The sequence below is a fragment of the Pyxicephalus adspersus genome, chromosome 1, assembly GCF_032062135.1.
Source record: "Pyxicephalus adspersus chromosome 1, UCB_Pads_2.0, whole genome shotgun sequence".
In the NCBI taxonomy this organism is placed as follows: Eukaryota; Metazoa; Chordata; class Amphibia; order Anura; family Pyxicephalidae; genus Pyxicephalus; species Pyxicephalus adspersus.
In genome coordinates, this window is record NC_092858.1 from 118,987,214 (window position 1) to 119,003,086 (window position 15,873).

At 34.6% G+C, this 15,873-nt stretch overlaps 1 protein-coding gene across 7 annotated transcripts in view; it reads right to left on the reverse strand.

Annotated features, from left to right (window-relative positions):
* Positions 1 to 15,873, reverse strand: part of LAMB3 (laminin subunit beta 3) — a 76,305-nt gene that overhangs the window by 17,285 nt on the left and 43,147 nt on the right. For all 7 annotated transcript variants that reach the window (XM_072425387.1, XM_072425411.1, XM_072425402.1 and 4 more), the window contains 8 exons: positions 11,010 to 11,124; positions 10,298 to 10,371; positions 9,027 to 9,209; positions 7,348 to 7,411; positions 5,968 to 6,161; positions 4,702 to 4,822; positions 2,787 to 2,975; positions 1,133 to 1,288 (listed from right to left, as the gene is read on the reverse strand). In XM_072425387.1, the coding sequence (XP_072281488.1) occupies positions 1,133 to 1,288; positions 2,787 to 2,975; positions 4,702 to 4,822; positions 5,968 to 6,161; positions 7,348 to 7,411; positions 9,027 to 9,209; positions 10,298 to 10,371; positions 11,010 to 11,124 (1,096 nt within the window). The remainder of the gene's footprint in view (positions 1 to 1,132; positions 1,289 to 2,786; positions 2,976 to 4,701; positions 4,823 to 5,967; positions 6,162 to 7,347; positions 7,412 to 9,026; positions 9,210 to 10,297; positions 10,372 to 11,009; positions 11,125 to 15,873) is intronic.

Here is a 15,873-nt window from a genome sequence, read left to right on the forward strand (position 1 = left end):
AAAAATCTTTTTAACCCTATGTTAAACTTTATATGAACCTTTAAAATTCAGGATTGAATTTAAAACTTTACATTTCAATGTCTTACACTTTACATGCTCTTGTAGTTTGTTGCTGCCCTCCAGTGGTGGACATTTGGTAAGATGTAAAATTTGATTTTACTGTGAATTTACCATCTGCAAAAATATTGTAACTTCTTCTATGAAAGGAGATTCTTGGGTCTCTCACTGGGATTCAGGTTAGTGCATACATAAATAGAACCATTATTCAATTGCATACCGTATGATACAGGAGGAACCTCTGTTCACATTTGGCAGCAAAAAAATGTAAAAAGTTAAAATTACAATGAGCTGTACAGTGGGTCTAAGAGCAGCAGGTACAGCAGACTCTACTGTTACCACTCTGTATATCAAGCAGAATTATACATCCTTGTATCTGTAAAGCTTAGTGTACTTATGCATTCAGTGGCTGCTAGTTCTTCTTTTAGAATGTTTATTATGATTATTTATAGCTTTAGGTAATAAAAATAATGTACAGAATTGTCTTTATTATCTTTTTCTTAGTATATTTAGAAACATAATTATTTGCTAGAAAAAAATGTATACAATTATGGTGTACTAGCAATATGTGTACCCATGCAAACAGTGCTTTTAATAACATGGCTCACACTGACTAATACCAAGTAATATAAAGTAAAATATAAAATGCATCATATACAGCAGGAAGTCTTCAACTCCTGTCCTGGAGGGCCACATACAGACCAGAGTTCGATATAAATGTAATTTTCTTTACTGCTGTCTATTTTAGAAATACTAAAAATGGTCTGAGGTTGAGGACCCCTATATATAGCAATGTGAACACAAGGTTGTTTTCAAAGAGTAGGCATCAAACTAAATAATTAGGTATGATCATTGTTAGTTAATCAGCATTATTATTACACTTCTTGAGGAGGAATAAAGAGGACAAACAAATAAACCTTTCCTTTCCAAGTAAAGAGATCTTAAAATAAGATGCATATGGAGAATATTTTGTGACCTAAAAGAAAAACCCTCTAATGACAGATATAATAAAAATAGCATGCATAAATAATTGAATAATAATATGTGATTGGTAATTTATCCTTCTGTCACTTACTTATACATCCCTGTGGATTAGAACCACTGAGGGAATAAAACCCAGGCTTGCACTGGTCACAACGCTCTCCTCCAACATTTTCTTTACAGATACATCTTCCGTTTGTTTGATCACAGCTACCCCCAGCAATGCTACCCTCTGGATCACAATCACAAGCTGAAACAAACATTAAAAAGTCACTCATTCTTATCAGCATTTTTTCATTATCAGGACTTTTTTTGTTCAAAATGTATCAAACTTGTATGGAGACTTTCATTGCTCTAGCTGAAAAAGTTTCAAGTAATACCGTTTGTTTTATCTCAGGAAAAGCATTTATATGACCACTTCATGTCATCAAAGATGTTTAAATATTTGTGTGTCTATGGCTGATTTATAGGCATATGCTATAAATAAAAATTAAAGCTTCATTAACCACTTAGAATAATTATTTCTTGTGATTTCATTAATATTAATTTCATTGCAAATTTTATTTTAATATTTCAAAGAAATTTCATAAACTTTTTTTGGGATTCTGGCACAGAAATAATCTCAAATTGAATGCTGTTGCTGTTCTAATAGTACAGGTTTCTGCTTTTTTGTAATTTGCCCATTAACCTGTCTCTAGTGTAAAAAAAATAAAGTGCTGTGCTGTTGTGGATAAAAGGAACTTTAAGGTGTATCCATTACTTAAAGCTACCTTGCAAAAAGTACCAATACTCTAAAATTCAAAGGTGATCTATTTAAAAATTGCAATAATAAGCCTTTCCACTGGCCAGCATTATTGGGATGGGGATTTATGATTCATATCATCACAACTATTTCCTACTATATTAACTATGTCCATAGGGTTTTTTTTATCTGGGATATGTTTATTTATCTCTTTTTTTAACCTGACTTCCTATGTATGTAACTATATATAGGCTGTGATTTCATTTATAGGCCCTCTTCCCCTATTTCAGAATACTGGAGAACTCTGCAAAGAAGTTATAATTATTATAAAAAAATGTAACACAGATCTGATGAGGTTACCTAGCTTCAATGGACAGTTGTGAACCAGCACAACAACCTCCAACCACATTGCCTTTTGTCCTGGTTGTTGAAAAGTGGGTGAGGTGTTTGTTCAGGCAGTGGATTAAATGGACTAACAGACATGCAAATAGTGTCTGAGATCTACTGTAAATGCCTGCTGGATCTACAGTGAACTGTATGTGTAATTTGTGTTTGTAGACATTGAATAAATATTTAAAGTACATATATTGTGTATGCATTTAGTATTTAAAAAAAAATACTGACTCTAGGGAACCACATAATTTATGAAAACACAGTTAAGGTAGAAATTCAGCTAGCACAGGATAAAATGCATATACAGCATAAAGTTACCTTTACATTAGTCATTTTGAATACTTTAGTGACATGGATGATGGAGTTTATGATAATACATATTTGTAAATGTTGGTTTGGAACATGGAATCATTGTGGTCACACAAAAGTGTGTACATCATTACTACCTGTCATGGCTTATTTAGGTTTTGTATTTTAGCCACTAATAAATGTACTTTTTCTCTACAGTAACCTAATTAAAAATTTTTCCGGGTACTCCAATAAATTCAATGAACAACTTTCCCCATTAATATTATTATTAGCTATAAAACATCCTACTATGAAGGCTACTTACAAACACAGGCATCTCGATGGCCGATGTCCCGATTAGGATTCCTGTAGTAATCAGGTTTACACCGCTCACAATTTGTTCCTGTGGTGCCATCAGCACAATCCTCACATACGCCTCCACTCACTCTGCCACTAGCTTCATATACCGCAGGGTCAAAGCGACATTTGTCCGAGTGATTGTTACAGTTGCACTCTGGAAAAAATGAGACACAGATTACTAACATGAAACACAATGTGATTTTACTGGAAGACCAAAGCACCCAGATTGGACACTACGGTCTGGTGGAATGAGGCATGGGCCAACTTCTAATATCTCCATAGGAATTTAGTAGCAAGATCAGTTTGCCAAAGTTTCCAGCTCCATTTTTGAATTATCTGTTTTTTATATAATATTTGGTTGAGAAACATTCCACATGTGACAAAATGAACTAAAAATCTAACAGCAAAAGAACAGACAGGAGTGGGACAGCCATGTTGATACAACAGGCCAAGAAATTCTCACCAAAAGAAAGAGAGTCCAAAAGATATAAGAAAGAAAGCTATTTCAATTTCCAGCATGAAAATCTAAAATACCGGTTGGATATAGACTAACTTTTAACTTAAAGAAAAAAGAGCAATGTCGCATAAACTCTACCCAGCAACACTTCTACAAAACTACTAGTTAACTTTAATACCTTCCAGACCTGTCCTCATTGTTTTCTTACAGCCATGACAATAAATTCTGTAAATTATTAATAGCACAAATTCCCAAAAGTCAGTGAAGCATTGCAATTTGTATTTCATGACTATAGAGTTGCCTTCCTATTAGCAAATAGGGATCATATCATTACGCACGATGCAGTTCACAAAAATTACCAGTAGATGATGACAAAGCATTACATTTAAATAATATTTAAAGCGCAAAAGTAACAAACAGGCTATCATGATTATCAAGTAATAGTAAAGTAATCAGGTCATCTACAAAGAGAGTTAGGCCTTCTCCAGTTGAAATATTTTTAGGAAGAGACCCTGGTGCCAGATCTTTATTTTAAACAAAAGTTCTCAAGTTACAACATAACCTGACATGTATACTTCTAGACTCAACGTATAAGGATCAATTTGCCTTGTAATCATTGCATCTTGTACTTGGTGTTACCAAAGCATAAAACATAACTGTTATGTGTTCCTACCAAGGTATGAATTTCCAATGGCATCCTTTAGGACTAGGAGGCAGTTTGGTGGCTAGCTCTCATGTGTTAATATGTGTTAAACTTGGTCTCTCCCTGTATGTTTATTCTAATGACAATGTTCTCCCTTATTTTTAGGCTCAGTGACAATAATTACCAAGGCAAATAAACATCACAATATATATATTTTTTTTTTTTATATTTATATATAATATATATTTATATATTTTTTTTATTTATATATATATAGATTGCTAAATTAGAATAGTGATTGTACAGCCTATATAATATAACCATAGAAATGTAATGTTAAATAGTAATTAGTAAGTACAGTAGCTATTAGTAGTGTAGTAATTATATGATTAAATGATGTGGTTTTGTATTTATTTATTTACAAATACAAAAAGTATTGTATAATGTTGTAACTGTGAATCCCTGAAACTGTGAAGTAAATGTATAGCTAAAATGCTTTTAGTATTGTAGTTGTTTTACAGAATACAAAACATTAAATTTAACTGTAAATGTATTTGATGCTGCCTGTGTACCATTGAAGACATTTCCCTTCACTTCCCAGAGACACAACAGGAAGATGAATTCTCCTAAGTGAGAGTAATTTTTTTCTTGAAGAGTCCTAAAATTTCTTATTCTGGGGTCATCATTGGGTAATCTAGTCAAAAATGGTGATCTTTATAGAATATAGTATAAGTACTGACTACTAGTTCCTAGTTATGAAGAGGTGTTTATAAAACTTACTTTTGCACACATTAGGATTGTTTTCGTCAGCTGGCCTCCAGGGCAGGTCATTGAAGAGGTCAGCACAACTTTCACAGTTAGTTCCAGCAGTGTTATGTTGGCATACACATGTATCATGTACCTGAAGCAAGACATATAATCATTGGCAAGTATTCAGGTAAAGATTAGAGTTACATACATGTAGCAATAACATGAGGTATTTAAATAAATAATGAATTGCATGCATTCTATAACCCTGATATTCATAAAAATAAATTCTGTTGCACTGTTCTGCTGAATAATGCAAACATGCAAAAAAAACAAGTCTGGGGGGTTTAATGTCTAGTTCACTAACATGAAATCACAGCTTCTATATATTTCCTCTGAAAATAGGCTTGTAGGCAAGCAAGGAAGAAAGTTACCTCAATTAACAGTTAAGGTGGAAGTCTTGTGGTTCCCAGTTCCACTGAATGCGGCTTCAAATGCTTCCACCATAAATACTCTTACAAACCTAATGCTGAGGATACTCATTTTCCATGAGCCTCTCACTTCTGCAGCTAGCACCAGAAACTAACAGCTGCAGAGAAGGCTAAGAACTATGATCTTATACCCCTGCCCTTTATACATGACACTGGGAACTACATAGAAAGCCAAGAGCACCATGCATTTAAACAGAAACCCAGGTAGTACAATCAGCAGATTAAAAAAAAATTAATTTGATTCAGGGAACATTTTAGGATAGAACAGACTAATCTCTCCAAAACAGAATCCTTGAAGGAAGGACATGAATAAATCATCATGTGAATATGTGTTTGGTCAAAATATAATACTAAAGATCAGCCACTCTCAACCAGGGTTCCATGAAACACTGAGGTTGCCAGGAGTTCCATGAGCCGTGGCTGATGCTCTTTCCTTTGATGGTGCCTACATCACTTAGCAGAGCCAGTGGCATAATACCAATGACCTTTGCAAATGTCTGTAAGTGGCATTCTGACAACAAACGTATGGGGCATTTTTCCCCATTATTCCCCAATGTATGTATTTAGCAGAGGGGCCCAGAAATCTGATATTCACTTCAAGGGCTCCTCTGGGTTAAAATATTTGAGAAAGGCTGCTGTGTGTATACTTGAAGGAAATTATCACAAGTATACAAGCTGAGCCCAAGAATCAAGCATGGTTTATTTCACAGGCATCATCAAATGCAACGCATTTCAGTAGTTTTGCTTCAAAATAACGCAAAGAAAATGTATCTTGTTGTGAAAATAAAAAAATGGTAAATTAATTCACCTGAATATCACCATATGGGTCTCTTTCTGGCACAGCACCAGGTACACATCTGTCGCCATGGCCATAACAGAAGCAGCTGCCGTGAACGTGCATCTCATTTATTGCATAGAATGCATTGGGTTCTCTGTATCTTAGGGGTGGAAGGTGTGTCAATTGAGTGAAATTAATCCTTAGGTTGGTGAACTCTCCAAGCTCTGAAAATAAAAAGAGGTGAGATGTTTACAGTCATATTTTTATGCCTATTATACCCTATACATGCAAAAGTCTCTGATTTACTATATATTTAAGGATTTCGGAAACACAGGAGAAAAAGAAATGCAAATTGCAGTAGAGGTACGTGAGATTGTTTGCCAAAGAAGTGCCAAGTAAAGGCAACACCTGGTGTTCCTCATAAAGGAATGGGTGTTGAAGTTACTGAAGTTGAAGACAGGGTTACTTTAGGAGCATTTAAGGGCAAATCGGTGCAAAATTATTGATATTTCAGGTGCAGATGAAATCTGAAGGGGTTAACCTCCCACTTACTTTCCTCCCTTTAGTACTGTCTGCTGGTACAAACCTGATGTCCTTATTTTCTTTTGCATTTTTTTACAATATAAAGTAAATTAGGAATACATATTAATACCAGGCACTTTCTTTATAAATGCAGGTGAATGTGGGAACACTGGCACTTATGCATTTTTTGGTAGACCTTGAGGTTTGTTTCACATTTCATTTTTGACTCAACCTTAAAGGGCTTCTTTATTATTTAGGTTGGCCAAGGGAAAATAATATTACTTATTACAAGGTTAATATATCAATTCTATTCAGGAACCGGGCCATTTGTACTATAAATATGGTAATTATGCAAGTACAGACATCCAAAGTTTTGGGCCAGTCCTTTCTGTTGCATCCTGGCCCGAACTATTGATCTCTTAAGCTGACAATCACATTTATGGACTAATATTTAAACCTAGGAGGTAGGAGGGGGTGGTCCAACCCTCAGCTGTTATCCTAAAGTGGATAACTGCATATTAGAATATTTGGAATTCGATTGCTCTTGAGGCATTTAGGAAGAGCTTGACAGTTTTGTGCAGACAATTTATTATTCATCACTCTTATTAGTCTAAGCATTTTTTAGATAAGTGGGGATACTTACCATTGACTGTAGGTGTGGTGGTATGCTCAGCAAACTGGCGAAGCTGGTTGAACACATAGGCACAAACAAATCTTGCCCAAGGCTACCAGCACTTTAAACCATTTTTAGAACAGTGAAATTTAACTTTTTCGAGAATTAGCTCCAAGTAAATACTCAAACATGGATCATTTAAAATTTTATCAATAACAAATTTTTGATCCCTATATACTTTATTTTAGTAAATTAAACACTAAAATTGTTCTTACGATTAATTTGTTGACTTTTGGACACAGGAACTGAAAAAGCCATTGCCATTGGACTAAAGCTTATCTAAAACAGAAAATAAAAGAATCTATTAAATATGTAATACACAACATGTGCTAAGAATAGGAGACGTAACATAAATTAAAGTCTGAGTATAGGCAAAAGTTTTTTCTAGCTTTGATTAGTATACAGGCTATTAAAACGTCTGTCAGGCTTGTATTGCTATCCCACACTAAATTACAATAACACTATTTGTCCTGGTTACCATTTTTACCCAGAAAGTGGCTTGAAATACAATGGTATGAGAATTATTATTTTAGAGACAACTAACTAAGGGGAGAAATCCTTTTAAAGATTCTTTTTACTTCCTGTTGCATCCTTCCTGTCAACAAAAATAAAATGAAAGGAAATCTCCCCAATGATACATAAAATATACTGACAGGAGGTTTAATCATCCTGTACTCTGTACAAAACTAAAAAAAAAGTTTGGCTATATGTTTAATTAAGGTAAAATTAGTTGTACCAGTGGTTTACATCATTAGAATCAGAACTAATGGGACCTTATCAAAATATGTAGATTACCAGATATTCGAAAAAAGGAAAGAAAAGGGGACTTTACTGGCAGTATATGAGTATATATATCTAAATAGGTTACAATTATATTTCTGTACAATAACAATATTTTTGTAAAAAAAAAAAACATTTAATATAAACATTAAAAACAAATGATTACAAAACAGGACATGCAGTACATGTGCCTAAAACATCCTCAATGACACATCCTCAAATATTGGTACAGAAATAAAATTGTAACTTATTTGGATATATATACTCATATACTGCAGTTAAAGTCCCCTTTTCTCTCCTTTTTTCAAACATCTATTAATCTTGGGATGTGGCAGGTGTACATTAACTGAGTTGGCTGTGGGATGCTCTGTATGTTTTATCGCATATGTACATTACTAGTTAAAAAGAAAGAAGCTATGAAAAATAAAATATGTTGGGTGTATGGTGGACACAACAAAAAGATGTCAGGATTTACTAGAAGCAGATCCATTCAAAAAACTTTCCATTAAGGTCTGCAAAGTGCAAAATCTAGAAACGTTTTAAAAGAATGAACAATTCCAGTGTCACATCCCTTTACTATGAGAAACCCTAGGCACCTTAAACCTTAGGCATTATTTTCACTATAAAGAATATCACCAGGTCTCTCATTTGTGTTTTTTTTTAACTCAAAACACATTTCAGGCTTTTCTTGTACAACTAGTTTTTGGGAGATCCTTCCTATGGCTTACACATTTCTAAAAGGATGCTCACAGCTTTTCTTATTTTACTAAGATTGTACCTAGTGGCTATTGTGAAGGCTTTATTCTCCTTTTCAAAAGTAAGCTAAGAAAAGTACATTGTAAAAGGAAACAGCAATTTCTGCAAAACAGACAAAGGTTTGCTAAATTCGCTCAAGGCATATAGTTTAGAGAATTATTTTAAGTGATATGAAAACTGTAAATAATTCACATATTTTCCTTATATATATATCTTCTGATATTGTAAAATGTATTAAATGAAATATTTTCCATGTAGCCCTATTGTCAGTTCTTTTATAATACCAAAACAACAAATCCTGCCAAAATATATTTTCAGCATGTCCGTTTGTTTTTAGAGTTATAGTTACTAATTTTACCTTTCCCCCATGCCTTGGGTTTCCATACAGATCATGGCACCGCACATCACCTAGGTTTTGAGGTCGGCCCTGTAGGATATGTGGAAAAGCAGTGGCACAATCAAAGGCTAAATACTGATAAACCTGCCATGTCCTGCCAAAATCTAAGGACCTCTCTATTAACATGCCAGCTGGTCGGGGGCTCTGTAAAAAGAAAGGAAAGGAGGACAAGTTATGTAAGACAGTTACGTCAATCAATGAATCAGAACGCATCACATGTTACTTTTATATAATACTACATTTATTGCATAAAAAAAGGCAATGTTATGTCACCACTCAAAATCACATCAAAATTCATCTTATGTGTCACCATGTGTCCATGGTTTAGATCAGGGGTTGGCAAACTTTTTGGCTCAGGGGCCACAATTATTTAAAATTTGATAGACGGTTGGGACAGTATCAGATGGATGGAGAGTGTTTGTATAAACTAAAATAAATTATGTGTAAAAACAGGCCAGATTTAAAAGCCCAACAGGCCGCATATGGTTTATGAGCAGTAGTTTGCCCATGCCTGGTTTAGATTAAGCTTCTTTTTCATTTACTTCTCCAAAAATTGTTAGTCGTACTTATGCACACCTGCATTCATTTATGAAGATTATACTTATGAAGAAATTGTAGGAACTGAATGAGTAACCACATTCCTTGACAAAAATTTAAGTAAGACAGACTACAGTTGTGGCATATTTAGAAACCAGATACTACAAGATGCCTACTTGTGACTTTACTTTTCAAAAAGCTCTTTATTTATTGTATTCCTCAACAAACCAGTCTTGATAAAGTAAACGTTTGATACATTATGAATACTCCCTCTATATCATCCTATAAAACAAATGAAACCCCATGAAAGAGAAAGAATTGTACAAACCACATTGGTGAGTCACATGGGTATATACAGGGTATATGCACATATTCACTTTAGGTCAGTAGGCACATGTCATTGAGTATATAGTGATGTATATATTTGATTTTACATCAAAGCACACAACAGAGTATCCTCAAAAAACAGAAAATTCAACAAAAATTTGTGACTATCTTTTTGATACCACAAAATAACCATTTTCAATTAGAATACCTTGCATGCTTGTTGGGATTTTCAGTTCTAAACAATACAGCTTGGTGTAAAATATTCAATGGTTGAGTTTTATTCAATCGTTTATGTGATATAACAGGTCACTTCCTGAGTGTAATGACAGTTTTTCATGGTTACTATGTACTAAATGCAAAAGACATACCCTGAAATCCAGAGTGACATCACTCAGCTGAAACTTCCTATCCGTATCAAATTGCAGGTAAACTGAATCAACACCTGTGTAAGGAATCAAAAATACAATATTCAGTTTGTGAAAATACATCTATCTATCCTGTAAAGTGCTGAATAGTATATCAGTGGTATTTAAATGTAATAGTAATAATACTTAAATACTTATCAGTAACTTTTTAAAAGGGGTTCTTCATACAAGGCAAAGTGCCTATGTATGTACTTACACAAATTCCCTATTGTGGGCTAGTATTAGACACTTCAGGGATTCGAGAATAAGTGCTACATTTTAGGAATCCAATTTAAAGATTCAGGTTTTGTATTTAGGGGAAACATTTGAAGACAGAAACATGGGGCTACTAACCATTGCTGGTTTGTTTTTTAAATGGGGGTTCCAGCATAGTGGTCAAGGTTATACCCCGATTATTTTTTATTGTAAGCAGCAGAGACATCCATCATTTTAATTTGGAATGGGAATGACCCCACCAACACATACATTGGAAAATGCTGCACCAGGAACATATTATCTGTTAGTGAACTGGTGTTCTTGGAGAAATATTGGCATTTGTTTCTTAATTATTTGTTTCTGACATTAGTTGTCATGTTTATTAAGAGAAAAAAAAAACAATTGCCGGTAAACAGTAAAATACTCTCAATATCTTTCAACGTATGCAGAAATCACATACCATTTTCAGATTGCCACCAACGAAGATGACCAATTGGTGACACCACATTCAGAATCCGGTGACTGATTGAAGAAAAAGGATCTCGTGAATCACAGCGACAACATTTAAGCTGACCCTAGAAGAGATAAAGAGGATATAAGCACTGGAGATTCAACTCAGTCTGCAAAGACACTGCAGAGAATTGAAACAAGATACATAATAGCCCTGTGGTTCTGGCAGGATCCAAAAGCATTTTTTGCAGTTAACAAACAGATATAATGAAAAGCTTCCAATACTTAACAGGCAATAGGAAGCAAATACGTGCAGTTCATTATTAGGGGTTTATATATATAGCTTCTATAGGTCACTGCTCTCAGTTAAAAGAGAACCATCATGAATATGATAAGGCAGTGGCTACTTTCCAGCTACCTAGATGCATGCTTCCTGTATTTGCCATGAGTTATTAATCAATTCTAGCACAATGCAACCATCAGAAGGATCTCTTGGTTTATCTAGATACCTTATTTTCCCCGGAATCCTTACAGCCCCCTACAAGGTAAGGCTAAATTCAGATTGCCGATTAGGTATAGTGTGGTTACCATTTCCTTACGACCGTGAACTGTGCCTGCGATTGAAATGTAGGGCGTGCTTTATTAAAGCTCTCCAACGCTGGAGAAGATTCACTGATAAAAGTGTATCCTCTCCAGCCTTGGAGAGCTTTAATAAATCAGGCCTATAGTGTTTTACCCATGGCTTCCCATAGGGAATCAAGGGGATGGTAGTGTGCGGTTGAGCTGCTGTCAAGGCCTACTTCCAAGTTGAGAAGGTGCCATTGGCAGGAAAATTGTCTGTGAAATGACAGTGTATTTGTAAAATCATGGCATTGGCTGTAACAATTACCATTCCATGTAACAACTTCTTATTTTAGTGAGGCTTGTTTTTATGATCTGACATACACTAGATCTTTTTATATAATTTAAAAAAAAAAAAAAAAGGTAAAGCACAAGCAAAAAAAAGTGAAGCTGTGCGACATATAAGAGGCATAATTATAAAGCTGCTAATCTGACATTTACCAAACATTAACTAATAAATGATCTTTCCAGGTTTAAATAGTGTGTGTGATTCACCACCAGAGTTTTCTTTAACCACCTGAGCGATAAGCCCGACCTTGGTACGAGCTTAAAATAGTTACAATTATCGATAAACCCGAACTTTTCTGAAAATACAGTGAGAAAAGTTCGGGTTTATCGATCACTTACCTGGTCCCGCTGAGATCATCCATCGTCGTGTTCCAGCGTCGTCCTCCAGCGTCGGGTGCCCTCTCCGGGAGGAAGAAGCCGGCCGGCGGAGAAGAAGAAGCCGGTACGTCGGCGCGTACGATGACGTCGGCGCGTGTGCGGGAAATTCAAATTGAAACTCATTCATTCATTTTGTATTGGATTGGATACAGGAGTTTGTATTCAATCCAATACAAAATGAATGAATGAGTTTCAATTAAAAATAAATACAAAGTATGTATTTTGTATTGTATTTGATACAGGAATTTGTATTCAATCCAATACATAATGAGAGTTTGAATTTCGTTCTCATTTTGTATTGGATTGAATACAAAGTCCTGTATCCAATCCAATACAAAATAATAGAAAATATATTTATGTGGTTTTGTCTATAGGTATGTGACGGACTCTAGGGAGGTGTTTTAGAAAAATATATTACTATACAGTATACCGAATTATCGTATTTTCAGTATTTTTCATTTATTTATGTATTCTTGTTTAAGCTGATTTTTTGTGTCTTTTATTTAATTTTATTAAAAGTAATTTTTTTTTTTTTTCATGATTGTGTGTTTCAAACATTTTTTATATTAATGATATCTACTAGAACCCTGTTCGGACATATTTCTGTAAGTTACAGGTCTACAATTTAAAAAAAAAAAATTTCATGAAAAACAGTGTAACACTTTTGGAACAGAAATATAGACCTCAGTGTAACGTCCAGGTGGTTAATGCAATATTAAAATAAATAAACAAAATACCTAATAAATATAATAGGCATAGAATAAATATTCTGCTAATATAATAAAAACAATTTTACTGTGAAAAAAGTACATGAACACAATTTACCTCATAGTTTCTTATTTATTTAGAAAAAACATTTTCCTTACATTATAAATTTCCTTACAAATATTTGCCACTGTTGCCTAAAATGAGAAATGGATTGAAATGATCTTTCGGGAATTGTGTCTGTTAATAGATTCTTACGATAACAGGGTGAAAGTTATTCAGGGTAACTAAGTGAAATTTATCAAGGCCCACAAACAAACCTTTGTAGTGGCTTTAGTCTGCCTGTGCTGAATGAAGTAGGTGAAAGGTTAGTGGGTAAAATGTCAGCCTGTATAAAGCTCAGGCTTGTCTGTGTTCAGCTCTGAGCAGTGTGCTAAGAATTCCCACAGACACAGCTGCTTAGAACAATACAATAGGCCTCTAGGTCCCTATGTCTAATACAAGGGAGGGGATCTATTTCAGGAACAGTTAAATAACTGGTGTCACGCTTTGCTTGTTTTACTGTGCCTTCTCATATATATATATATATATATATATATATATATATATATATATATATATATATATATATATATATATATACAATTCTGTGTACATTGTGTTCTAATAAAGATGCATTAAGGTAAATAAAAAAGTAGAATTAAGGATGTATTATTAAACCAGCAACATATGTATGATGGCAATAATTAATGCACATTAGGTTGCCCGTCATTTATTATATAGCATTTATTATTTAATAATTATTTACCTAAAGTCAGTTAATAATGTTTATTATAGCTCCTGTCACTTGAATGGACAATTTCCCCCTGGTCCCCAGGTCATTGTCGTCCTCTTTTTGATCTGACATACATGTTCATATATATATACCTATTTAATGTACAGCGCTACGTAGAATGTTGGCGTTATATAAATCCGTTTTATTATTATTAATAATAATTATATATATATATATATATATATATATATATATATATATAGTGTAAATGTATTATCTAAAGTGTATCTGCAGCCATTTTTATTATGAAAAAGGGAAGAGACCAAGCTTATTTTTACCACCTGCATCCAGCTAGGGAGATTTTCCCTTACTTCCTGTCCTAAAGATGCAACAGGAAATGACAGTAAATCACACAATTTTGAATGAAAAATAAGTGTCTACAATGGGGGATTCACCTCACCTATTAATTTAATTTTACTTTCTGCCTTAGTGGTATAAGTCAACAAGACAAATGGGGGCAAATTTTAAAATTGGGAACACAATATTAAAAACCTGACAGGGGTTCTAACACTAAGTAGGTACTGAAGCCTTTGGATAACAGACATATTGGGCCTGATTTATTAAAGCTCCCCAATGCTGGATACACTTTTATCAGTGAAGCTGGATTATCCAGCAAACTGAAATGGATGTCTTAAGTCATTTGCTATTTGTTTAAATAGCATTGTGCAAATGTTTTCAATCCTGGACCAGATCCATTCTAGGACTGCTGGATCACACAGGTTTTCTGATGAACGTGTATCCTTCTCTTCCCTTGCAGAGCTTTAATAAATCATTTTTATTAGTTTTTGGTGACCAGAGGTCACTATTGGCATACATATTTCCTCCATACAGGAAATATGGAGGAAATTTCCTCCATAGTTTTTGGTGACCAGAGGTCACCATTGGCATACATATTTCCTCCATACAGGTTTCCTATAACTCCTTGGCTATTTCAGTGTTTGTTAGAGCAAAATCATCTAATAAAAGTTGTGGATCCAAATGTATGATTCAGACACAAGTGGACAAATTGAAATAAATGGTACAAAGTCAACATTCCAGACCTCTGTCTCATTTACAACAATCTCATCACATGGGTAACAAGTGCCCCAACAAAATGACCTCAGCCATCTGCATACTACGTGTTGTTTCCCATATGTGCCAATATAGTAAAAGGGAACACAGAACCAGTCACTCATTGTTCAATCTTTCATAGAAACATAACCTTTATCCCAATGTTATGTGTATTTGTCACTTCCTAACAAATTGTACTGTGCTAGAACAAAAGTGAAACAGATAGGACTTGTAATACCAGCATTTTGGCAGAAGATAGTTTGCATGCCTCTAAAAACTATTTCTCCTTTCTCCTAGTTTTTTTTTTCAACCATTGTGAGGCATGCGCAGTTCAATTTACACACCAAACTAATTTCCAGGCATATGCTCAGAACGGAGCAAGATTGCAGGGCAAAGTAACATGCATGTCGAGGATTCACAATATCAGTGACCACCAACAGTTTTTTAGTGAAGACTCTGGACCCAGAAGGATTCCCTTGGCCATGGTATAGTTCTACTTTCTCACCCACCATCTGTATATAAATGTTCCCTAACATATTGCCCCTTGCTGGCGATACAGTTCTACGCATTCTTCACCCAGCAAATCTTTCAGCTGATAACATTCTGTTTGTGGCTATACCAGGTATGGTGCTGATCACTAGCATATATTAATATAACAAGTGCACTCTGAAATTCATTTGAGATTTATAGTAAACCTTACCTCCACACTTTTTGAAACGTTGCTTGGTCTATGAAAAGTGTGTTTCATGATTGAAACATAATAGCTCAGTTTTTACTAAACTGGATCCCATGTTTATTTTGCTTCACCTAATTTCACTATCACTCCACTTTAACCTTCCTAGCGGTAACCCCGAGTGTGACTCAGTGTAGAAAAAAGTTGCTGAAAGCGGTAAACCTATGGGAAGTAAGAGTAAATACAGCCTTACCTGATCCGCTGGCATCCCGCATTGTCCACCGCCGTGATCCCTGTCTTCTGTCATCGTGTGTACGTTGCCGG